The sequence below is a fragment of the Lepisosteus oculatus genome, chromosome 15 (assembly GCF_040954835.1).
Source record: "Lepisosteus oculatus isolate fLepOcu1 chromosome 15, fLepOcu1.hap2, whole genome shotgun sequence".
Classification (NCBI taxonomy): domain Eukaryota; kingdom Metazoa; phylum Chordata; class Actinopteri; order Semionotiformes; family Lepisosteidae; genus Lepisosteus; species Lepisosteus oculatus.
In genome coordinates this window covers 1,219,519-1,246,670 of record NC_090710.1, presented here as the reverse complement: position 1 = coordinate 1,246,670, position 27,152 = coordinate 1,219,519, and the positions used below count along the sequence as shown (strand labels likewise).

Genomic DNA, 27,152 nt, shown 5'->3' with positions numbered 1-27,152 from the left:
AAGGCTGCCAGGATGTTAACAAGAAAAGAAAAATTCAGGAACGTGACGTGTGGCAACACTATATTTTTTCAGAAACCCACAGCTTGTACATTCACTTCAAGACAGCAGAACAACCTTGATAAACTCAAAGCTAAAGCAGAACTATTCGCCACTAGGCCTTAAGCATGGTAAACAGACTTAAATATCCATCATTGAGAATTTTTTTACAAAACACTTTAAAAAAATATGAAAACATTTTTATAGATTCTCTTTTAGCAGAGCACAAATAGTCTAAAGGCTAAAAGAAGTCTGAGGCCTTGGGTCTGCTTTTTCCCTGCAGAGGGTTCTTCGCCAATTTTCTCCGAGGTCCGGGCTTGTCATCAGGAGTCTTCAGGACCCCAAACAGGGGTTTCTGTTGGGGGTCAAAGACCACTCGGGACGTTCCTGCCGGACTCACCAACAAGCTTTTATCAGTCTTTTTGAATTCTGAAAGGAAAATAAAAACATAGCTGTAATGGTTGTACTCCATCTGCTAATAAATGCTGTTGGATAAACCATTTATTGTCTGGACTTTGAAAAGAGCGCAAAGCAATGCAACAAGAACAATTCCCATTCTCATCCATAGACGTTTGTCCTCCACAGGGCATAAACATACTATTATTCACTTCATTTTGCCACCCTATTTTCAATCTTAATTTCTTCTATTCCTGAAGAAGGGTGAAGGCACACATGGAAACATAATCTGAAAACAGCCAATTAAATTACAATCTAGCCATATTCTTTGTCTGGAATCTCTGGGATCCTTTAAGAAATAACTGGAGATGTTTCCACCTTGTGGGGGATACCCACTACACCCGATAACATCACAACCAATCACCACCTTTAAAAGATGTTGCACAAGGCAGTCTGCAGTGCTTTCTGAGATCCTGCCACCTGACAATGAACTAATCACAACATTGACCACTGCTGTCTAAACTACAACAGCAACTCAGCTGAAAGGCAGAGAGAGTGAATGTAAATTTTTAATCACTGAAAAATATATACATAGACATTGTCGACACCACTGAATACCAATAAACACTGAGCACAATACAGGTGGGTGGTCTAAGTCTCTCCATCTGATTTATCAAGTCCTGAGACTCCTTCCAGTGGAAGACTCAACTGCACTGCTAAAAACGGAACACTTCCTTCTTCCTTTGCCCAAAGGAACAGCCTATTGCAACAATGAAACCGTATATTGTGTTTTTTTATCTTAAATCTTTATATACAACACTCTTCTGATTCCTAGTACCCCAACAGTCCCAAATACTAATTAAATCAATTCAAACAACCAAATCACTATAACACCCATATATAAACTCAGAAGATTGTAATTTACAATTGAAGAAAACAAAGACCCACATCAACACAAGTGGTTATTAAAAACAGAATAAACTACCCTGCTATACTACAGAAGGTGACCTATTGAGATTATAGGACTTGCTCTGTGCAAAGGATTTTTTTGTGTGAAGGACATGCTATATAGAGACCTGTTATTGTCACAAAGAATCTGACAGAGTTTGAACAAGCATGTTGACTCACATACTGTATTTATGGAAGTTTGTAGGAAGAAAGAAGGGTTAATTCTATATTGATCCTAAAACACTAGCTTCTCCAATGCCATTTAGAGTACTTAGAGGAAATATTTTAAAAGTATAAAAGGTGCTTATGAGCAATAGGAAGCAGATCAGACAGGGAGAGAATCACTTTGTCATTCTGATCTCCAGGAGGCTCCTTCATTACAAAATAAACCTGTTTCAAATCTTCACTGAACTACACTGTGATTCCTTGAATCTCTACAAGATCAAGTAAGAAAATTGTTTCATGAAGCAAGCAAGTCAGCTCCTGAAAAGAAACTCCTTTCATTTGTGAGATATGCTCTTTGTTGAAAAGGTGCGATCACAGTTTCCCTAGGACTCCGCCTCATGCTACACATACAATGAAACAGCCAAAATAAGGTGAAACCACAGAAATACTCAGCAACAACAGGTACCTGCAGTCTTGTTGTTCTTTAGTCCAAAGGTGACTTTCTTAGAGTCTTGTGGTGTCTTGAAACCCTACAAAAAAAGTCCATGAGTCATTTCTTTACAGATACCATTCCAGCAATGCCCAACAGTAGGAAATGAGTCCAACTGCATTAGGCGTAAAGATCTAGAGGGACAACAGTGACTCTAGCCATGCCAGAAGCTTTGAATAAGACTGCTGTATTTACATGCAGTGCCTTCAGAAAGTATTCAGACCCCTCTACTTTTTCCACACTTTGTTGTGTTGTAGACATATTTCAAAATTGATTTAAATTGATTTTTTTGCCATCAATCAACACCCAATACCCCAACAAAGAGACATGTTATTGCAGTAACACATATTGACATTGTGTGATATACACGAAAGTGGACCCAACAGTAGTTGTTTGCAGCTCAGGACAATCATAAGATACATGACTGTTCCTCACATACAGAGAGGAAAGCTGCACATCACAGACCAATTTTTATGTTATCTTTAAAATTAATTTATAATTAAGCCTGATGTCAGTTTAAAATACTGGAAGAACAACTACAGAACAGATATAAGGCACACTTCACCAGAACAGATGTGCCATTGAAAATTCCTCATTTCTGAGGAAATGTTCTCAAAACTGTGCTCCCTGGAGCAGTGAAATCTGGCACAACGGCCAAGTAAAGAGCCAGACCTACTCACATGACCTAATAAACTAACACCTCCCTTGCAGCTTTTTAAGATAATGAGATCACTTTGTCTACATAAAGCCGAAAAGATAAAAACTCAAAAATTAAACCATACCTTGCTTGACAGAAATGATGAGCCTCCTTTACGCTTCTTGAAGAATAAGGGAGAAGGCACAGAACGTCTTCCGAACTTCAGGAATTCAACCTCTTCTTCCAACTTGCCTGTTTTTAGAGGCTTTTTCATTTTCTTCAGTTTTAAAGTGGCTCCACTTACCTGTGACACAGAAGAAATTTGGCAGACAATGGTGTCAAGGCAGGCAGGCTTGAAAGGAGATCACAGTCTTCCATGGGATTAATCTCTGTAGACTTTTGTTTACTTTTCCTATTGTGTTTAAACTGCCAAGTTTATTTATTACTGTAAGGTCTGTGCATGACATCTTTCAAAATCAATTTTTTAAATGACTCAGCACTTACAATCAACATGTCCTAAAATGTACACCATAATTGTTGAGTCATAAAAAAGCCAGTACACTATGTCCTCAAAAAGTTTTAAAAAGACCAGTCTAAGGATTTGTGAAGTTCAAGGCCTATAATTCAAAGATACAAAAAAGAGTCTTAATTTTGAGACATAACATCTATTTTATGGGATTTGTCACCCATATTACAGATGTTACCTCCCTTCACATAAAGAGATTTAAAAAGTTCAAAATGTAACACCTAAAGCACTATGAAGACTGATTCTGTCAGATTTCAAATGTAAGCAAGGCTAGACCAGTTCAGAACTGGGAAGTAAAAACAAGATTAAGCTGTGTAGCACAAAGTTTGCTAATCCCACTTTTTCAGTTAAATTCCACATCAAGCTTGCTCATCTCCAGCCTAGCAAAGCCTTCCCCTCAGTTTTACTAGTAGAGCAATTTCTCACATCCCACTGCTCTGCTGGGGTGCAAAATGGCTTCTGTGAGTCAAGATGTAAGGAACTAAAAAAAAACATTTTTAAGGCCAGGGTTCTTTTAAGGGGCCAAAAGGCAAACCCTGAAAAAGAAGCAGCTGTAGCTCCTCTTATTAAAGCCTGTATGTAATTAGTTGCCAGGATGGATAAATGTTTGAAATCCTTACTCTGTTCTTCTTCCTGGCCTTGGTTTCTCTGAAACCATTCAGCTCACTGGCCTCAGCCTGCCCTTCCAGCTTCTTCCTCTTATGCAGTTTTCGTTCACTGGTTTTCTCAGGCTCTGCTTCCACAACCATTTCCTTCCCCTGGGCCTGTGTCTTTGTGCATCTTTCATCATTTGCTGGTGGGTTTTCAGGTAGTAAAGCCACAGTGTTGACCTGCTGCTTCTTCCTCCATTTCTTAATTTTCAGAGAAGTCTGCTTCTTCAACACACACTGTTCTTTGCCCTCACCCTCACCTACAACCCTCTCCTGAGAGGGGACCTTCTTTTGTTTCTTCTTCATTAGTATTTCTCCAGCCTCCACCTGCCCAATGCTGCAGGAGGACTCAGCCTCAACACTGGGTTCCTCTAGTTTCCGCTTTTTCTTAAGCTTGAGTGTCTTTTCTGCAGGGTGAATAATTGCTGTAGTTTCAGGTTCTTTGTCCTCAGTGGAAGGGCACTCTTGCAAGTCTGGCAACCTCTGAGTCTTCTTTCGCGTTTTCTCCTTTTTCTTCTTCTTGGCTGGGACAGCTGTCGGCTCTACTGACTTGGGGTCGGAAGCCTTCAGAGGCCTTTTTTTTGTACCTGTCAAAACCAACACACAATCAATATCAGAAGTTTCCATTTAGGAATATCACAACTTGCAGTACTTCAATCCAGCCCAAAGGAACTTAAAGTTCCTTAAAGTTAAAGTGTAAAGTAAGATTTGACAACTGTGATTCACACTCCTGCATCCCGGTTTAGGTTGGAACACAATCTCAGAATATGGAGCTTTTGCCTAGAATGCTCTGAGAAAGACTTCTGCAGACAACTCCAAGTGTGAATAAAAGGAGGGAGGAAAGGTGACATATAGCATGTTTGGATGCTAGTAGCCAACTAATCTTGTGAATTTAATCCACAGACCTTTCACACATCTCCTTGATGTTCGTTTACCTGAATCTCTAGCATTTCACATTCCTTTTGCTTTTCTCACTCCCCTCTCCTCCACAACCTGAGAACAACTCTACCACCAAAACACTTTGTGCTTTCCTGTATGGGATTAACCTCTGCTTGTCCATCTGCACACTGACACAGCTCTAGCCAATTTATAATTGTAACCATTCACAGTAAGACAGTGCATTTGTATGATTGCAATGCTCAGGTTTCATACCCTTCTCAAGAGATATTTGAAAAAACAAATTATATACATATATCAGAGTAAGGCTTGCATTAGAAGAAACCCATTCCCTCTCTGATGTCTGAAAGTACCATGCATTCATTCATTTTCTAACTGCGTACTACTGGTGAGGTTCGTGATGGTAACAGGCAAACCAGACTTGCCTTTTGCCAGACACAGTCCCCAGCTTCTCCTGGGCACTGGCACTCACTGTCCAGCTGAGAGATATAATCCCTCTGGACCCAGAGGAGCAGGAACTCTACTCCAGGATCCTCTCGGATTGCTCCTCACCCTGTCCCAGAGAGTCAGCCCCACAGAAAGCTCATTTCCAACTTGTACCACAGATCTCATTCTTTTTCGATCACTATTCAAAGCTTGTGATAGATTGTGTAGGTGCTGATGGGATCCCATCCTGGGATCGTGTTCTTGTTGTGGAGGGGCTTGAGTGCCCTATGGAGCCTTAGAGCTACACTGTCCCAACCCTGGAGCTGAAAGGAAATGTTTGCTAAATTCTACACTATCCTCCAAATTCTGTCATAAAATGGACAAATACCACTGATCAAATTAAATACCGTAAACCTCAGAGTTTATTACTGCACCATTTAACTTTACGAATATTTATATACAATGCATCTTTCTGAGAAACATTAATAAGAGATTAATCACCCATCTTAAAAAATAACTAAAGCCAACGTATTGCATGGTGTTCTGGATAGGTCAACATTCAATCATTAGATCACTGGAGGATCTTTGCTCATGCCAACAATTAAAAACAGTCTTTGGCTCATGAGGTGTACCTTGGCCCTTCTCTCCACTTGCTGGGTCTTCCTCCACATTCCTCCTCTTCTTCTTCTTCAATCTCTTGCGATTGCCAAACAAATCATCATCTTCATCAGTGGATACCTCTTCTGTGTAACCGTCCTGGGGAAAGACACCTGGAAAGGTAGGAAAAGCAATGCAGTCAATCATCACAAAGCTTGGATACTCCTTCGCTATTGTCTCCTGAAAGCACCATGTCAGACCTCATCAGTCACACTTCCTGACTTCACCTGTATTTCTTTATTACAGCTCTGTAGATCTCAGTTAAACAAACTATAGCAATATTTATTCATTTCAATGATTTGGTGAAATGAGGACTGCCAATTTGTTGTATACAAGTATTAAACACCCTACATATGGTATCAGCTGGACCGCTAATGTCTTTTACCCATTACAAGAAAGCTGAGTTTTTAGTCTCTTACCAGATTTCTAGTATAGACATTATCGCCACCTACTGAAAAGATGGAAACCTACACTGAAAATATTAAGTACAACTACATCTGCATAAATTACATACACTTAAAAATAATGACAGGCATTTTTGGCAGCATGATCAACTAGTCAGCAAAAAGCTTTTGTGCTGTGATTTTTGAATGAGTGGAACCTTGTCTGAATCCTTAAAGGTTGGTATATCTGAAGATTAGTGCTAAATAGCAAAATGGCACGTGATATTTAAAATTGAATAAACTGAATACATTTTTGTTATTGCTACCAAGAAAAGGAATAGGTAAAAAATAAAATGTGTACTGTTTTGAAAAAATTACAGAAAAAAAAGTGTTGACTACAATTTTCCATAAACCTGAACCATAAACTTAAATTTTTAGTATGTTCCTTACATTCCAGAACAGAGTATTTGTACACCAATGGTTCAGACACCAATAAACTAAGTTCACTGGAAGTTTTTCTTATTCTAAAAAAAGATTTAAAATAAGCTCTAGATAAACTTTGTATAAAACTTACAATTTCAAAATCAGATTCTGAAAAGCTGCATTTTGATTACAATAACGCAGTGGTTCTCAAACTGCGGTACACCAGATGACCCTGGAAATTTGTTGTGTACACTGAAAAATTGGGAATTTAAAATTATGTACATTTGTAATCTGTAATTTACATTATTGGTTTCAGAAAGCTTGAGATGAGTTTTCATATTTTCTATTTTAATAAAATTAGTTTGTGTGTCAAATACACAGCCTACTTACTTAGCTAAGTTGATACAGTGCGTACTAATACTGTACTTGAGTGTTCATACTCCTCTCAAGCTTTTAGAGACACAGCTTAGCGCCACATTCACTAACAGAACAAGTGATCGAAAAGGGAATACCTCGCAAAAATCAAGTATTATGTCATGGCTGAAAGGAATAGACGCCAAGAGTACTTACACCAGCTCTGATAGATCACGCACACCATTTGAGAATGAAGAGGATTATACATCCGCCACTAGGATTACCAAATTTGTACATAAAAAAAAGAGGACACACTGTGGAACTTATCTGGGAAGGGGGTCGCAATGGAGAGGGTTTTCAAAATATCCCATGTTTTATGTTAATTGGTAAAGTAACTGTGATGATGTTTAACTGTGAAATGCAAAGTCCCCTATGCTGCAATAACAGTATCCTCTGTTTTGCTGCCAGACTTTACAGAAGAATCTGTTAATTTGGTTGACAAACTCTCTCCTTGAATTGCCTTTTTGTGGATGTCTGAGTCAACATGAGCTTGCAAGTCAAGTACACATTTATTTGCCATGGAGACAAAAGTACCAGGCTTACACACCAAACATTCAGCTTCCCCGTCTTCTCTGCCACTTCGAAAACATGGGAATGTTATTTTTTAGTTCTGCTCTTTTAGTTTACACTTTTGCATTGGCATTGTGTTTGAGGGTAGGAAAACGAGAAACAAAATAGGGAGCCTTTCAAGGGAATGTTTCAGCACTGCAGAGAGTGAGTAAGGACACCGATATTGATGCCCGATTTTGTTCTATCATGACAATCATACATGTACAGGACGAAAACTGAAGCGAACTGGAGAAGTTAAGAAATTCTCTTTCTTTCCAACCATCTTTATAAGTTTTAATTATTCTTCATGGTGAAAATAATGGGATCAAAATCCCAGACATTTCTGCACATTTGAAAATTCCCCCTGGACGGAAATATAAGGATCAAAATAGAGGACATGGCCGGGAAAATCCAGATGTATGGTAACCCTATTGGCCACCGACACTAGTTCTTCTGATGAACCTGACACAGAGAGCACTGCTAGTGATGGCAAGCATCGGAAAACGGCTAAAAGGCGGTACAATCCAAATTAACTAAGTGCTCAGTGCTATTTTTATTATATGTATGCTCATGTTGGTCATTGAGATTTTCTGTGGTTCCTATGAGAAGATGACTTGTAGGTGGAACTTGGATGCTTTGGTTTGATCAAGGGTAGCACTTGGTCCAAAAAGTTTGAGAACCACTGCAACAACCTATCACCAGTACACTCACTTTAAAGGGATATAAATTTTCAGTTATTAAGCAACAGAAGAACTACAATATGTTCAGTGAAAATATATATAATTTGTAATACATGTCAAAATCAAAGTCTTTATAAAAACTACCACTATTTAAAATATAAACAACTCCTTATATCTAATTGAAAAAAACCTTTAAAGATTGCACTCCATTTGTTTTCTCTTTAACAGTAGGGTGTTGATCGTCACAATGACTTAAGCGCATCAGTTCTTTCCTACTGTACATTCATTTACATGTGCATATACATAGGTATTTTACAACTCTTCAACAGAAGCATATCTGCATAAACAGGGTAACAACTTGCCCTTCAACGCATTTCCATCAAAATAAACTATTCTCTTGCCCGGAGTGGTAGTGAAATGGAGAGACACTTCCTTGCTAAACCTGCTAGACAGGAGTTTCTTCCACTGGGACTGGGAACAGCACTGTCACCTGCCTTTCAGAAGAAGTCCAAAGAATGCTCTCCTGTAAAGTGTGCACATACTTACCATACTATTATTCCATAGTCTGACAAAGGTGTTTAGTTTTCTTTGCTGAAATCTGTCCTCTATTTCAGTAAATTGTGAAGTTGTGAAATTCATGTTTAAGTTCCCAGTAGTATTAAATCAGTTGTTTCTAGAATAGGTGAATATTCCACTATTCTATGCAGATTTTAGTTAGTCCTGCTCTCAGATTAACAGGGTCTCATCACACAAAAAAATCGCCCTTTAGTCAGGTTCAGAAATACTGTAGCACAAAGCAATACAAGAGTACATTGCTGTAGTACTGTTTAAGTAATTCAAGGCTCCAAGTTGTTCTTTAATTTCTATGGTATTGATTTTGTGCTTGCTATTAACATTGAAGTTAAGTCATTTTTAATGACTTTTTTTCCCATTTAAAACTCACTCTGTATCTTATCAAGACAGGAAGCTATCTTCTTAGAAATTTAAAGACTACTCTGTGAAAGATGAGCTTAGTGTGGTGAAGTACAGGGACTCCCCAAATAAATGTCCCCATTGGAAATTAAGTTCACAAACAAGCGATTGAGAAGAGCTAAAAACATTTGGACAACAGACATGACATTTAAAAAACATCATTTAAAACACTTCATCTCAGACAAGGTGAACTATGGAATACGGAAATGTCAATTTCACTTTATCATCACATCTAATTTTAGATCAATACCAATTTCTTCCTTTTATCACCAGTACTATCATTTATTTTCCCACTTATAATTTTTAAAGATTGTAAAGACATTTCAATATAAACACAGCAACACAGAGGACAATGGGAACCATAAAAGTTGCTTTGTATGCTGAGTGGCTAGTGATGTAGTTAAGTTTGAATTTTACAACACCATAACAGGAATCCTTACCTTCACTTAGGTCTTGAAACCTGTGAGAAAGAAAAATACAACAAATTAATTGCTCATGTTTATTGTGCTTTGCAATGTACAGAGAAACATTTTAATATTAAGAACCTGTGTATAATTGAACACTTCAATCACTTGTATTTCAATTTTTTTTCTTCCCCATGGAACTGGATGGCTGCACATTTCCAAAGCATTTTTAATCTAGTAATTTCTTTTTAACCTTTTTATTCCTAAAATCACTTTTAAATTCCATTATGCCACCCTGATTTTATTAATCTACAAACCTTTGGAACTTTTTAAGAGACTGTCAATCATGACCATCTGTTAGTATGTTAATACTTTCTATTTGATTCAAGCACACAGAATAATTTATACCTAGCACTTTTACACAGCTTTTAGGCCTAAATTGATTGCTTTAAATTGAGCAAAAGAGGTTTCAAACAGAAGTTTGAGAAAGTGTTTGCAGTACATTAGCTTTCATTTGCTTATCATTATAATATGCATGTTCTGGATAACTGTGTCAGATATCTGTATAGGTTCGGAATTTAATACATGACAACCGTTTCTCAATGGACTGCTGAAGTTCAAATGCAATAAATCAGACACCACACAGACTGCTGATGTTGCTTACTTATTTGGTTAAACTCAGCATTCAAAAATAACACTAATACATTTGTGTAAAGCTTTGTGATATTCTATATTGTTAAAATATAATGACATTTTGTCCATAAAATGTGGCATAAAGTCAAAGAAAAGGCATTTTCTAAAAGAGACAACCACAGATCAGTTCTGAAGTAGAATCATGACATACTTCTTAACCAGCCTGTACAACTTCTTCCTGTTTAGGGGGGGGGTGTTTCTCCGGCTTGTCAGGTCAAAGAGACGACCAGCAATGGCCTTGTAATCAAACTGTAACACAAAGATATTCTGTGAGCAGACCTACACAACTACAAGGAGACACCAAACTGCCAGTTTCACAATAGTGAAAGGAACTACAACTCTTTGTCCACCAAGAGCTTGCAGAGAGAGTAACATGACCAACATTGTGACACAAGGGATTCAATCATTAATTTTAATTGACCTGCAAATGGATAAAATGAATAGGCCACATAAATGCAAAAAATAAGAATAAGAAGTTAAAATCAAGGGAAACAATCCAGCTCTTAACCTGTAACTAACTGAACTACCAATTACCTGAACATATGTTGTAACACAACTTTCCCCAACAGATTTATTCATTACACCAGTGAAATATAAATAAAAAGCATCATATAACAGAATGTGTTGGAGATTAAATAATGTGCTTCAATTTAAAAAAATCTAAAAATGGTAGTCTAATCAACATAGCAGTATATTGAGGGTCACATTTATTTTTCTATAATTCTGTGCCTAACTATTGGAAAGGATGTTAAAGCAAATAAAATAGATCTGCTTGTTCAGGATCACTGTCTTGATGCATGAATTGCTTTTGCCTTAGCTTAAGCTGATGAATTGATCACCTGACATTCTCCTCCAGAATTTGCAGATACAACACCAAATTCGTGGTTCTCTCAATGATGGTGTGCTATCTGGGTCCAGAGGCAGCAAAGCAGCCCTAAACTCTAATACTTTAACCACCATGCTTAATGGCCAGAATTTTCATCAAACAAAACATTTCTCATTGCAACCAAAAGGGTAATCTGTCCAGGGAACATTTTTCCAGGAGTCCTGTGGATCTTCTAGGTGTTTTTTAGTGAGCTTGAGACTGGGAGGTAGTTGAATCAACATTAGCCACACTGAGAGACTAACAACTTTTGCTCTAAGGGAGATCTTGGCATGAGGACTGATTCTGGGAAGAGTTACCATGACCTCCCATCTGTAATTTATAATTAGTGGATGGATGGAGGCCAAGAAGTTTAGAAATGTTTTTTTAGGCCTTTCCAGACCGACAGAAGAAAAGAATCTATGATTAAACAAATATATCACAATAAGAAACGAATTCCCCTAATTTTATATATTCTGAAACTGTAAATCATGTTTACTTTTTAAAAGTAAAGTGTTTTTTATATGGAAAGCTTTGTTTATAGCATTGTTAAAAATACTGAGCTCAAATTGTAATTTAATACCAATTTATAAAAACACAGAAGATGTCATCATTTTTTTTTAAATGCAGGTTTGTGGGGGAGCTGGAGTCTATTGGTACAAGCAAAAGGCCCAAGACATGATACACCCTGGGTATTAAAGGGCAACAACAGATGAGCACACACCCACAGCAGGGACAATTCTCCCAGAAGCCAATTATACTACCAGTATGTGTTTTTGGATTGTAGGAGAAAAGCAGAGCACGTGGAGAAAACACATGCCAACACAGGGAGAACGTATAAACTCCATGCAGGTAACACCCCAGAGCCAGAATTGAAGTGCAAATTCAGTAAACCCTGTTCATATTAAATGCTTCTTCAAAAAGAGGATAGTCCTCTAAAATGTGTTTTGTTACTGGGTTTGGTCTAGCACATTAACCAAAATGATTTTAGTGGATTGACAGTGTCTTACACAATTTCGATTGGCAAACAAGTGCCAATCCACTATTACCTTAATACTGCACGCTGTATTTACCATGTTTTTAAACAAACGAGTATAACAAAAAGGCTAACCTGAAGCACAGGTCCTATACCATCCCCATCACCTTCAGATGGTTCATAGCCATTTTCCAAACCAACGAGGTCTTCATATCCCTCATCTTCCTCAGCTGCCATTTCACCTACAGCAGATAGAGCCCAGTCTTCAGTGATATGAAATCCTGAATAATTCTACCACCTCAACAGGCACATTTCTGTAATAATGTAAGACAGTGTGGCAGCTACATTACTATTTGACAAAAGCATTCTTACACAAGCCATTTTAATCAAGCTTGTTGACTCAACCATTTAAGGCCCCTGCTCAACATGAAGTTTGACTCTTAGAGATTTAGAGTTCATACGTACATTCCAGCAATCAATTTATTTGCACTGACCACAGAAAACAAGATTTCTCTGCATTTTTTAGGCTCTTGAGACAAATGTGATTGTTACTTGTCCCTTAAAATGTCTAAAGGTATTTAGTTTTTCAAAGGTGGTATATTCCTTCTGATTGGAAGTCAATATTTCATCACACTTGAAAATTCTAATGTCAGTGTTGTACAGCAGATATTGATATCACTGCATCAGACAACTGTAAATAATGTGTATTTACTCTGGCAGTCTTGCAAGTTGCTCTCTTAGAAAATGAGGTCTAATACCTGAAGTGCATTATAATCAAGCATAAAGCACACATTACTAGTACCTACCATTTATCTGGTCCTCTTGAGAATCTTTGGAGTTTTTCATAAGATCTTTGTCTTCCAAGTCCAGTTCATCTTCTGAGTTATTCTCTAGCTGTTGAAGCTCCTTCATCAGGTCCTCAATGGCAAAGGGAGCCTGGTTAAGAACCTCACTGAAGATGTTGTTGCAGATGGCCTGCAGCAGGAGGTGGCTGCAAGATGGAGAGGAGATGGAATATGCTATAGCAGAAGGACGGGTCTGACTGCACATGAAAACTAGGACACTCATTTTTGTTACCAGCAGTTAACAGCTAGTTAGCAGTTAAAAACCTGCATTTTATACATGAAATATGAAGAAAATTAAGACATTGCACTTAGGAATGAAAACAACTGACTGGTGTGCAGAAAACAATGTTACAGTGTCAGACCTGTCAAAAACTGGCTTGATGAAATAGCTTGACAGTAGTACCTAAGTGAGTCAGATGTAAATTCTTATTTTCCTGTCCTTGTCAGTTATTTTGTTTCAGTGTACTGAACACTTATGAGATTAGAAGGGAACATTGGGGCTTTTCTTATTCAGGACAATTTGGTTGTCAACCTTCCCCTGGTTAGTAGCTTTTGAACAGACTATTACATACTTGGCCGCAGTAAGGGATTGGAAGGGCAAAATACAATGGTTTGTTCATGTGAAGGTCACTATTAACAACATGGATGACTCAGTGAAAAAGACCTTGTACATACAAACGACAAAAGAGAAGGGAGACGTAAAGGTTGTTTCTCTGCCATGTCGACAGTCCCCAAATATACTAGGTCACAAACACAGCACTCACTGTGCAACAGCATCTGATTGAAACATTAAAACATTTCTCTTGAAACATTAAAAAATGAAACTGCACTTACTCCTTTGTTTTTGCAGCCACTTTGCAAAATGGATCAATGAAAATCAAGTTCTGTTCTGCTGTGAGCTGTAATGGCAAAAGGTATACATTAGCTTGACTAAATGTAGCAATTTTGACTAAAAGAGAAAAGTCTGACACTTTAATTGTAATCAGACATGGTATGCATTCCCACCTTGTGCACTTGTGTAACAGGGGGCACTTGAGGTTTTTGAAAACTGGCAGTGTTATTTTCTTAAATCTTTAAAATAGTTACATTCACACATAAGTATTAGCAGTGTTGACTTCAAGTGTTGGGAGAATCCATCTCAATTACTTTCAGGATCTTAAAAACCGCAAAAGCAAGCCCGATGAGAAATTCTGGACTGGATAGCCACTAAAAAAACTTAACTGTTACATCTTGTGTTTATATTAATAGCACATAAGTTAGATAAAACGTAGGTGAATTAAACGAAGGTGATTTACTTCACAACACAAATGTAATTATATATAAGGTTGTCTTCTCCTTCTTTGTAAATTATACACTCATAGTGCTACTCTATTAACATCACAAACTGACAGGCATCAAACACTGTTTATGTGCAACTGATTAACAGAAAAATTCTTAATTTGGCTTTTATTAATTTTTGCTTTCACCAAAAGTGACTTAAATTTGTACCTATTTACACAGTTGTGTATCTAACTGGAGTAATTCATGTGAATTACCCTGCTGAAGTCAACTGCAGTGCCCCACCTGTGTTTTGAACCCACCAACTTCTAGCTCAGGTCCAGATTGCTAAACTCTCCTCCACACCACTGCCTCCAGAGATTTCCTCTTGAATTTCAAGAAGTGCTTGAAAATGAAACCCTGCCTAGCTTTCAGTTTGCTCCACACCAGTGGTTCCACACACAGCTGCCTGAGCACCAAGAACATTGCCATAGCTCTGTCTTGGTGTCTTACAATTTTAACGGTTTTACTATTTAGGTTTGAAAAAGGAAATATTGTATGCTAAATATATTTTAATGTTTTGAAATGTGCAATCACAGAAGGAAGTCTGTTGTGGCATACCGAAAGCGTTTCCTGCACCTGTTTAGCTACCCAACAAAAAGGAGGCAGTACAAACAATTTCTGATTTTATTCACAATGTTATGTGCCGCATTTGGATTGTTAGAAACGAAGGCATATGTCTGCCAGAATTAGCAGCAATGTATAAGTATAAGGAATTAATATTACAGCGCTTTTCTGTACACTCAACTCAAAGCCTTTTACAGGTAATGGGGGCTCCCCTCCACCACCACCAGTGTTCAGCCCCACCTGGATGATGTGACAGCAGCCATAGTGCACCAGTATGCTCCCCTCACACCAGCTATCAGCTGGGAGGAGAACAGAATGATGATGGGGATTATTATGGGAAATTTTTGGCCAGGACGCTAGGATAAAACCCCTACTCTTTTAATGACCATAGATAGCCAGTGCCCTGGTTTTATGTCTCATCCTAAAAATGGTGCCTTTTTAAAGTATATTTTCCCCTATCACTATAGTGGAGCATTAGGACCCACATAGACCACAAGGTAAGCACCCCCTACTGGCACCACTAACACCTCTTTCAGTAGCAACCTTAGCTTTCCCAGGAGGGAAATGCCAGGAGCCATATCACTGCAACTCACAACTAGCAACCCACTGAAGCTAAACAGGTGTGAGCCTGGTCAGTACCTGGATGGGAGACCTCCTGGGAAAATCTAAGGTTGCTGCTGGAAGAGGTATTAGTGGGGCCAGCAGGGGGTGCTCACCCTGCGGTCTGTGTGGGTCCTAATGCCCGAGTATAGTGACAGGGACACTATACTGCAGACAGGCGCTATCCTTCGGATGAGACATAAAACCAAGGTCCTGACTCTCTGTGGTCATTAAAATTCCCAGGGCGCTTCTCTAAAAGAGTAGGGGTGTAACCCCAGCATCCTGGCCACAAATTTCCCATTGGTCCTTACCAATCATGGCCTCTTAATAATCCCCATCTATGAATTGGCTTCATTACTCTGCTCTCCTCCCTACTGATATCTGATGTGTGTTGAGCGTTCTGGCGCACTATGGCTGCCGTCGCATCATCCAAGTGGATGCTGCACATTAGTGGTGGTGGAGGGGATCCCCATTTCCTGTAAAGTGCTTTGAGTGGAGTGTCCAGAAAAGCGCTATATAAGTGTAAGCAGTTATTATTATATGTACAATGTTTTTGTAGTACAAGACAAAATTAACATGGCTCTATAGAACTATAGAGGCATAAAACTCATTTGTTATGGCAGCCAGATTTGATATAAGAGTATTTCAAGCAGGCTGAGCATTACATAAATTACCAAAATAATAAGTACTACCATTATATAGTATAATATATATAGTATATAGTATAACTATAATTATATAGTATAATTTGTAGTGCAGTTTTTGGTATCAACTAGTTAAAATGCAATGACTACTAATTTAGCAAAATGTAAAATATGTTTACAGGATGTTGTTTTAGTATTATTAAAAATAACATATGTGATTACTGTACACATAAAACTGTTGAGAAATTGTCAAGTCATCTTATTCAAGAACTAGTGAAAATAAAAAAGCAACTACAAACACATACATATAACACTAACTTAAAACAAATTTTTGCTACAACAAAGCAAATATTTTAATGTCACTTTCCTTCATATCCACATATGGATATCCACACTGGGTCACTTTCTAAACCCCATGATACAATTACCTACAGTTTCACCGAAGCCAGTGGTGGTTTAATCACTGATGTTTATCAAGAATTTGAGGAGAATTTCAGAAGAACTGTGAGCACACAGGTCTCATATCTGTCCTTCGGATGAGACGTAAAACCGAGGTCCTGATTCTCTGTGGTCATTAAAAATCCCAGGGTGTTTCTTGAAAAGAGTAGGGGTGTAACCCCGGTGTCCTGGCCAAATTTCCCATTGGCCCTTACCAATCATGGCCTCCTAATAATCCCCATCTATGAATTGGCTTCATTACTCTCTGCTCTCCTCCCCACTAATAGCTGATGTGTGGGGAGCGTTCTGGCGCACTATGGCTGCCGTCGCATCATCCAGGTGGATGCTGCGCATTGGTGGTGGTGGAGGGGAGACCCCATTACCTGTAAAGCGCTTTGAGTGGAGTGTCCAGAAAAGCGCTATATAAGTGTAAGCAATTATTATTGGCAATTTTGTCTCCACCATTTTAGAAAAAAGACACTTTATGTGTTGGCTCTCCAGGGTCAAACAAGGCACAAACTGCTCAGACCAATGGCTCTGACTACAACTAGCACAAGGCCTGGACAAATGGGCAAGCATACTTCTGACACCCTGATTTGAGCAAATTAATATTGTTTAGGTTTTTCTTTTCATTAGAGATGCTAATCCTGATCTCCTCTCAAGTTCACCCAGAGAGAAGGTTCTTCAGTCTGTTAGCTGATGTTGGGCTGCCCCTGGGGAAAAAAGGCCCAGTCGACAGGGAATGACAGGCAGCTCTATACTTGGTTTAATACAGAGAGAGCCTGTAGAATTTCATCAGTAGATCAAAAGGTTGGAGGTTTCACTGCTCTGTATAAATTGGGTGCTGGGTATTGGACAAACTCTCAAGGTAGGTTTTCCAGCTTCCCCAGGTCAGTGACAATGCCAACCCCTGGTTCTGTGCTTGGCATGTTTTAGCTTTAAGTTCATACGTTTAATATAGTAAAGTACAGAGCTGCAGACAGTATGTATTTGCCCTATATCTGAACTATGGAAATCCTCATTTCCACCTGCTAAAAAAAGGAGTGTTTAGAATCATTTCAACAATATCACTGATAGAAAGGTAAAGTTTAAAGGTCTACAGTCCCAATTTCTCAGATAAACTATTATATCTCCATAACAAAATAAATTACTTGACACTAAACAAAATAAATGTAAAATTAAGCAGAAAACTGTGAACTTTGTGAAAGTACTGTAGGTCGCCATGTTGTCGCATTCTAGTTTCCACGTGTTGCAGCAGGATGCATCCCATTCTGCTCACTAGTCATGTACAAGCAATTAAATACAGGTTGTGCAGCAGACATTTCACAGCAGAAATGTTCCAACGTGATCTGTATGCAGATATAACAAGTAGTATCTGTTGGCAAAACCATCTCCAAATCTAAAGCAATTTATCTACTGGATTAAAAGAGATACTTACTGCTTGTTTACAGTGTCATGGGGCCTCGCATGTCACCATACATTTTGTTGCCTTGTTCTGAATAGCAGACTATTGTTCTGTGCATACCTCGAAATGCCATCTATTTGTGAAGTCAACTGGAGGTTTTACAAGTTGCTGTGTACATTTTACTTTTATAGCGATTTGAAATGCACTCATCAATGCTGATTCTAACCCCAAAATATGAAAATAATTTTGCAGTTTCCCTTTAGCTGAACTAAATGAGATTTTAAATTGGTGTTGTGTAAATTCTTACACTCCCAGGTAATACAGTGGCCTCTGAACTGTAAGATGTACTGTGCTTTTGTGCTCCTTTACCTCCTGTGCTCCAACAGCCGCCAGCTCAGTCATGTAAATATCCAGGATGTGGAATTGGACCCCACATGGGCAGCCACTGTTGCTCTGGAGAACACGAACTGTAAGCAATTCGGTGAACCGCTGCACGAGACTGAATACACAACAGAGAGCCCAGTGTCAGAGGAAAAAAATTCCCATCTTCATTGTTGCCTGCAGACTCTCAGCTACACCTTTGAAAAATGTAATCCTGAGTGATGTATAGGAGACAGGGCTTGCTCCTTTTCAATATCTATCAAATGGTACAGCAAACACTGTTTGGATATTCTAACATTCTAACATGTACAGTACCAGTCAAAAGTTTGAGTACACCTGCTTGAAACCAGTTTTTTTTATGATTATCTGTGCTTTCAACTGTATAAACTTGTCTAGAAACACTTAATATTTAATTATGTGACATGTACTTATAATCTTAAGTGAACTGCACTGAAAATGTTAATTTTTCATTTTCAATAAAACGAACACCCAAGCAAGCAGACTTCAATCTGGCCATGGTTCTAAATGGCCATGGTATCACCGCAAAAGCTCTCTTTGACACAAAGACTGTTGCGTCTACGACAGCCAAGAGAGCTCTGGCCAAATGATCTCACCCTGCTCTGGGTGCCCCTCGGGGAACTGTGTGCCATTACTTGGAAAGTCCCAGTCACAGTAGTGACATGGCAATAGCCTGCAACTGCAACTCCTGGAGATTCAGCTTTAGTGTATTCCAAATGTCTGGACACAGACCTATAGGAAGAACTGTCTTCCGTGTATCAATCAAAGCTGTGGAATGTCCTGTCTCAGCAAATCAGTTTTTTTTACAATATAGATCTTATCTCTATTACTGAGTCTTCATTCAAATTCAAGTATTTTAATTGTGATTAGATTTGTTCTGTTTTGAATTCCTCACTGTTGTTGATTTTTTGTAGTGCCTTACAGATGGAACAATTTTTTATTTTTTCTCAGAGCTTCTAACTTGAAAAAAACATCCAACACTTACCTCTGGTCCCAGCATCTCTTCTTCAGCATTTCAAATGTTTGTCGGAAAACCATTCGGACAAGCTGAAGAGACAAAAACAAAAAATGGGTTCAGGCTCATTGGCCAAAAAATACAAGAAACAAATTTAGTTGAGCAGCTCTATCAAATTCTGTTCATTAGCACAGTGACTCTGGTACCAGAAAGCTACAGGATCTTTTACATTTCCTACAACCCAGCATCCAGTTACTGAACTGAGCCAACAGCTGGCTCAAACATTACTGCAGATCTCCCAGCCAGCCCAGTCATCAGTTCAGCTGATCTCTCCATATTCAAACAAAGTCACTGATTTCTCAGACTTTCATGAACTAGTTACCCCCTCTCTATTTATAACTAGTTATTTTTAGATTAAATATTCTCATTGTTGACTCATTTTACACCTTCACATATTAAAAGTTGATATAATATAGTTTTACCAATAACTTTACTTCAGATGTTTTCTAAACTATATTTTCACAACAGCGGCAAGTGTTCTCTCCAGTGATCATTCATTCAAATCCAGCATTGCTGGATTTTGATTCCAAACCATCCAAAATCACTTAATATATTAAAAGATAACAATTTAATATTACCACGAAAATGTCAGCCAACAGGACACTGCCTCTCACATTTTTTAAATGTACCATCATAGGTTTGATTGTACCAATGTCACTGCTACTATCCGTTTTATAAGATGATCTTATTTCCTATGATGTGCAAAGCTCTCTTCCAAAAACAGATATAATGGATCTTTAGCTTTCAAATTAACAATGTACTGTACGTAACATCCTATGTGATGGCCAAAATTGTATAATTTGGAACACAAGATTAAATTAATTTCCCTTTCTTATCTGTAGGACTTATATTCCTCAAACTAGGACTAGTCTACTAATGTAAGAGGGGACAGTCCAACACAGCACCCACCATGTAAAATTTGTCCATTCGAAGTCTGTCAATGCCAGTCCACTCACGGTTCATGGTCTGTAGAAATGTCTCTACAAACAAAAATTCTGGAAAAAAGAAAACAGCTGTTTTAAAGACAATTGTCTTTAAAATTTTCTAAACTGTAAATGATACTCATAAATTGTCTTATTACTTTTTCACTCTTAGAAATTAGTAAAGTAATAGTAGTAGATTACATTGGTAGATTTTGATTCCAAAGCATCCAAAATCACTTCACATATAAAAATAGAGCAATTTAATCCACCAAAATGTCAGCCTCTTACAGTAGAGTATGTAATTAGGTAAAGGACTGAAATCTGGTCTAAATTACCAACAAGATATTGTGGTAATTGTGCCTCTACTGTTACAAAAACACAATGTAGAGCAGCAGCTAGGTTTTTCTAAGAGGTCTTACATCACTGTATTAACCATGTTCAGTTTAATGCAATCTGTAGTTATCAGGTTAGGGTGGGGACACTACTGCCAAACTACAGTACAATAAACCCTTGCTTTAACAGACATCACTTGGGCTTGGGATTTAACACACAGGATCTAGAAAAGATCCTTAAAAGGACAACTCACTTTGTGTCTTTATGTACATGATTTAACATTGAGATTCCAAAATGAAATAAATGAACCTATGGAAAACCTTTGAGTATATGCACTGAAGTGATAAAACCTTTCCATAAAACAATGAATTAATTAATGATGAAGACATCAGATCACATACAATGCAGAAATTTATATACATTCAGTATGCATATACACAGTATATATTTTTTCTCACTAATGTATTTTTTGGGATCACATTATCTTGTTGGTAATTTAATGGACAGCCAGCAATACCAGACACTCCTTCCCCGCATTCCTCTATTAAAGCAAGCGTTAAATACAACATAAAAACAATAAATTATATAAATATGTACTGTATGACCAGATAAGCTGCATCTATTTTGTGTTTCCATGTCTGCAGTTTGAAATGTATTGCAATCATGTTTTGCTTGTCCCTAATTACTAAAGGACATTACATTAGATTTTGAGCCATCAATATATTTCAGCCATGAATTTCACATGGTCACAAATAACTAAGACTACTACTTCTGAATACTTAAAAGTTTAAAAAGTCTACAAAGAACCTTGTAGCCTGGGCTCTGTGACCTGGAGCTGAAAGTTCTAATACAGACTCTTAGGGTGAGCTCACACCCTAAGAAGGCTCCACAGCTAAAACATTGTGTTTTCTTTCTTCTCTTTTCGGCATGGAATTAACCTATTACTTGTTACTTTGCAGCCTACGCATGCTGACACAGCTACCCATTTGAACTACTTTTAAAAACTATATCTCTTTGACCATGGAAGGCACCCAAAAACTGCCTAGATCAGGCTGTCCCTCCAAACTGAGCATCTAGGCAAGGCGAACAGTGGTCACTGATGCAACCATGAGGTCAACAGTGAATCTGAGATACAGAGTTCAATGGCTGAGATGGGGAAAAAATGTGAATAAGTCAACAAAATCCCCTATAGATCACTTCACAATGCTAGTCTGTATGGAAGAATAAAAAAAAACATCTCAAATCCCACATTTCTCTATAACCAAGCAATACAATAAAGCTTGAGCAAATCGTCCAAGAAGAATGGGCAAAAATTGCATCAAGCCAATGTGCAAAGTTGGTAGAGACTTGGCCAAACAGAAATATTTAGTTTACAAGTCTTAATATTTAACATATTTCAGTTTATTTCTCTTTTTAGTTTCTGAAGACATGTACTATAACTTAAAACCCGAGTCTTTCCTCTATATTCTTAGTAAAATATTAAGTTTAAAAATAGAGTATTTTCAAGAAAAGGTACACCACAAAGTGTCTGAATTAATTCGCAAGAAACCTTTTACTTTATCATACCATTAATAAAGGTACTTTATATAATTGCTTATAAGAAAATATATCTTTATATAATAGAATGAAGCATCTTATCCAACAATTATTTTAATACAGGGTCTGTTTACCCTTTAGTAAATTGGGTCTAGTGATGGGACATGATGTTTAAGAACTATGTGATTAATATAATTTAGGTGAAAACAAAAACCCCCAGATGCTCCTGCCTATGAATGAATATCAGAAAAACACAGTGTCCTACTTTCAGAGTGATACCACAAGGTACTGTACAGACAACTTACTGCTGTCCATACTCTGGAAGACATGAATCAGATTGGACAGAACAGCAGACAGCTCTTCCTGCAAACCAGAGCAGAGAACAGACAGCTTATTAGATGTAAATTCCATTCTGGGAACTGTTACGTTACAATTACAGAACATTCTGATCCAGAAAAATGAAAAAACAGCAGAGGTTATTTCTTCTCGCACATACTTTGCAAGGATTCACTTGGCAATCTTAGTACAATATGAAAATGCTTATGTGGGAAGTAGGTACCACCTACAAATATCAGAAATCTAAAAATAAATCACCCATTTAACAATTATATTCCACTGTTGAAATAAAGGAACAGATCTTATCATTCACATAAAATGTAATTTGCAAAGCCCTAGAAAACCTCTTAGATGTGCTCAGAGAAATCCAGTATCCACAGCTGTTGTCCTGAAGCAAACACAAAATGGATTTAGAGTGAACCATTACTGCTCATTTTATTCACTCCTTCAAAGGTTATTTATTCAGCCCATCAGTTTGAAATTCAAAAGCATAAAGGTCCTTTATTGAATTAATCTGTTTACTTGTTGGTTTACAATCTAAGTATGCTCCTCCCTCATTGGTTGTTGAGACTGTTATTAAAATTAATTTTATTTAATATAATGCTGTTTATGATACATTTTCCCAAGGAGTTTCACAAAAAACACAGACAGGCTTACACAAATAAATAATAAAACCAATTTTTTTTGATGCAGCCAACAGTAGAAGCAGAGGTATATAAATGCATTTCAACATCAATGCCTGATGTTCAGGGTGCTGCATGCAATTAGCATAAAAAGCAGGAAACACTATACTGAAAGTCATTTACGAGAACAACTTAAGTGTTTATGTTTACATTATTATCCTGCACTCATGGTGTGAAAACAATAAAAAGGTGACTTCCGGTGAAGCAGTAATAGAGATCCCGGCATAACTTTTTAGCTCCTGGTGTTTGAGAGTGAAACCCTACAAAATTCAACTATTAAAAAAAAAACAAGAAAGGTCAACCGAAACAAAAAGCACAAGAATCTTCCATGGTGAGAACAGATGACAATGACCACTGCTCCACAGAAAACAAATAAAAAGGCAAACTAATGTAATATATAATTAAATGTGTAACACTTAACAAAGGGATGTTATGTTAAAATTGTATAATGCACTATTGGTCACCATGGTACAAAAGATATAACTGCTGTAGAATCATAACAGAGAAACACCCAGATACAATATGGGCATTGAGGGAATATCTTGCACAGAATAAAAAAGAAATGAATTTCTTGAGACAAAAGTCTATGAAGAAGCCATTTAAGGATTGAAAAACAAAGGCAATGAAAAAGGGCCAACCTTTCAGAATGGATGGAGAAACGTGAACCTGATGACACTAGTGGAAACGATGTAGGAGAATGGAACGGGCATCACAGCCAAGTTGTTGAAGCTGATTCCTAAGCTTCTTAAGAAATGGCTGAATGGGATACTTGGATCAAATAGCTACTAACTTGATAAGTTAATACACCTCTGCTAACTACAAACTAGGATGAAAAGATCTAATTAATCTTTCAGAAGGATAATGTTCAAAAGCACAAGACTTCTTTATAAAGTGATTTTCCTGCCATTCAACACTGGCCAGGTAGCTTGCTGCAGACACCCACAACTTTGTGTGAAGATGGTCCTCCTGTTCTCAGTTTTAAATGCACTTCCCTTTAAGTCCCACTTCTGTTGTTTGCTGGGTTTCACTTTTAATTATGAAAAGTCAAACTGTTGACCTTGAATTCAAAGAAATATCCCAACCAGAAGAGGTTCATTTATCCACTGTAGAAAAAAAACTTAAACAGCCAAGACTGGGAGATGTAAACATGGTTCTCCTTATTGTTAAGATGACAAAACCCAGGACTTGGATGATCATTAGTGTGTTTGGTTATTTTTTCTGGAGAGACCTGGAAAGTCGCTTCACTGCGGATGACATTAGGATTAGGATACCCTGACTTACCTGTAACAGGGGTTTGTCTTGCATCCACATGCAGTAGAACAGACCCTTCCAGATTTTGAGCAATTCTTCACTGGTAAACCCTCCTGCAAAGAGCACACAAGTTCTGATATGATGACATATCTTAATTGTGATCACACGCAAATCGTAAAATTCCTTCTTCATGGAAGTTTTTACCACGTGTCGGTGAGCACTGACTACTATTTTCAGGCCGTGATAAAAACACTACCTGTATAATTCACCTGTAGCATATTAACTAAACACGAATAAAGGTCACATATTAGTTGTACTACAAAACCAACAAAACCAGAACACACGCGACTGGATTTACACAGAGAATGCATTTGAAAAGCTTACATCCACAGTAACTTTGTTGAAGTTAACGTCCACGTAATAGAAATGTAGAACTGCATCACTTCAGCAACTAAAATGTACTGGCTATTTCTTGATTAAAAGCAATGGAAACTGCTTTTTAATAAAATCCGCTATGTGTTACAATATATAGGTCCAGAAACGTATTAGTACTTTTGGGGAAAATGCTAGAACTCAACAGCCCCCACGTACATGATGTAACTACGCTGATTCCTACACCAATCCTGCCCGTTGACCAATATATTTACCTTTTTGCTTCTGTGAACGAATACCAATATATTTTTTCAGCTTCTTAATAGCCCTCGTTCGAATGGGTTTCTGGTTAGAAGCCAGTTTCTGAGCGAACTGAACCTCAGGACCTTGCAGTAGTAACGCCATCTTTTTCTTTTTTCTTCACGTGTGGGACAGGGATTCTCGTCTCCGAAACACGTTGTAAAACAGTCGCAGTATGATGACATCATCACCGCCGGCTCTGCGGTCCTTGCACAAATTCGAGTGGACAGAATAGATCATTGTATTCTAAAGCGAGATAAAATTGCTGGCTCTGAAGAGTGAACATTAAAATCACTGAGAGAGAGAATAATATTAATGCGGAGGCTAAACAATGCACTACTTTTTTATACGGAAATAATACAAGAACAAATGGTATGTGAGATAAAGAACAGAGCAAAATAGGAAATGTGCTAAATTAATATTTCATGCAGGTTTTTACAAATGTCGATAATGTGTCAAGGGTTATAAGAGCAACTCCATCAATATTGTGTAGTTTTAGAATAAAACTTAAGTTATTATTGAATTGAGTTCTTATTGTAAAAAGAGTTTTTAAAATATTAATTCTCTGTATCCCTGCATTATTTTCCTGATTATACCTAAGAAAATTAATAATGTTATTCACAGACCGTTAACAAATATTTTCCAACTGTCACGAGTTTGGGAGCTGTGCCTACAGATTGGAGAAATGCAAATGTAACACCAGTGTATAAAAGAGGGAACAAAACTGAACCAGGGAGCACTCTAAGCCTTCTGTGACTGGTTGAATTATAAAAATGAATGTTGATCAACCTAGAATATTTACAAAATAATGGTTCAAGGAGTTAGGTAAGAGGGATTTCGAAAATTACGTTTTTATTTTGTTTCAAGAGCACTATACTGGGGCATTAGGGCCCCAGTATAGTGCCCTAATACTATACAGTATAGTGCCCTAATACACTGGGTGAGCACCCAGTGCTGGCCCCACTAACACCTCTTCAAGTTCAAGTTTATTGTCATTATACTCATGTACAGGTACTGTATATGGTATAACGAAATGCTATTTAGCTAGCTCTCAGATGATAAGTAGTACAAAAAAACAACAATAATGTTATGGTATAATAAAAGAAAGACAGAGACAATAGGCAGTGTGCAAAAACAACAAAAAGGTAACAGTAATGTGCAAAACAACAGCAGATGTGCAAAAACATGCATCAACAGAATGAAATAAAAGGATAGAAATTATGGGGAGTGAGCTTTTGACATGTAAGGTAGAGGTAGATTTCAATGTGTGTTTTGAGTTTTTGGTACGAAAGAAGGCACTGTGAGGTTCAGATCATAGGTGAGAGGTGAGGTGAGAGTGAGAGAGACTGGGAGTTTAATAGTTTGATAGTGCGGGGGTAAAAACTGTCTCTGAGTCTGGTAGTCCGGGCCCAAATACTCCGGTACCGTTTTCCAGATGGTAGCAGATCATACAGTCTGTAGCTGGGGTGTGTGGGGTCTTTGATGATGCTTAGAGCTTTCCTCAAGCACTGTCATAAATGTCCTGTATAGATGGGAGGGAAGCCCCAGTGATGGACTGGGCAGTTTTCAACACCCGCTGTAGGGCTTTGCGGTCAGCAATACTGCAGTTGCCATACCACACAGTGATGCAACCTGTCAGTGTGCTTTCTGTAGAGCATCTGTAAAATTAAGTGAGGATCTGGGAACACATCTTAGCCTTCTTCAACCGTCTTAGGAAGTACAGGCACTGTTGCGCTTTCTTGATCAGACAGGTGGCGTTGAGAGACCATGTGAGGTCCTCAGCGATATGGCCGCCAAGGAATTTGAAGTTACTGACCCTTTCCACTTCAGTCCCGCTGATGTGGATAGGGGCATGTCCGTTTTGCAGTTTCCTGAAATCAACGATCAGGTCCTTGGTTTTGCTGATGTTGAGGGTGAGGTTGAAAAAAACTTTTGTTTTTCCCAGGTAGGCTCCCATCCAGGTACTGACCAGGTGCACAGCTGCTTCAGTGGGTTACCAGATAT

General features: G+C 37.9%; 1 protein-coding gene across 1 annotated transcript; it reads right to left on the bottom strand.

Moving 5' to 3' along the window:
• Positions 1-43: 43 nt before the first annotated feature.
• LOC102693377 (ribosomal RNA processing protein 1 homolog A) lies at positions 44-25,292 on the bottom strand. The gene is made up of 16 exons (XM_015363606.2): positions 25,124-25,292; positions 24,507-24,589; positions 22,512-22,569; positions 20,324-20,409; positions 19,385-19,446; positions 18,370-18,499; positions 13,864-13,928; positions 12,991-13,175; positions 12,320-12,426; positions 10,498-10,595; positions 9,690-9,709; positions 5,804-5,941; positions 3,819-4,435; positions 2,818-2,976; positions 2,012-2,075; positions 44-465 (listed from the first exon to the last, which is right to left on the bottom strand). Exons 1-16 carry the CDS (start codon positions 25,251-25,253, stop codon positions 278-280), a joined length of 2,190 nt encoding a protein of 729 aa, XP_015219092.1. The 5' UTR covers positions 25,254-25,292; the 3' UTR covers positions 44-277.
• Positions 25,293-27,152: the final 1,860 nt, after the last annotated feature.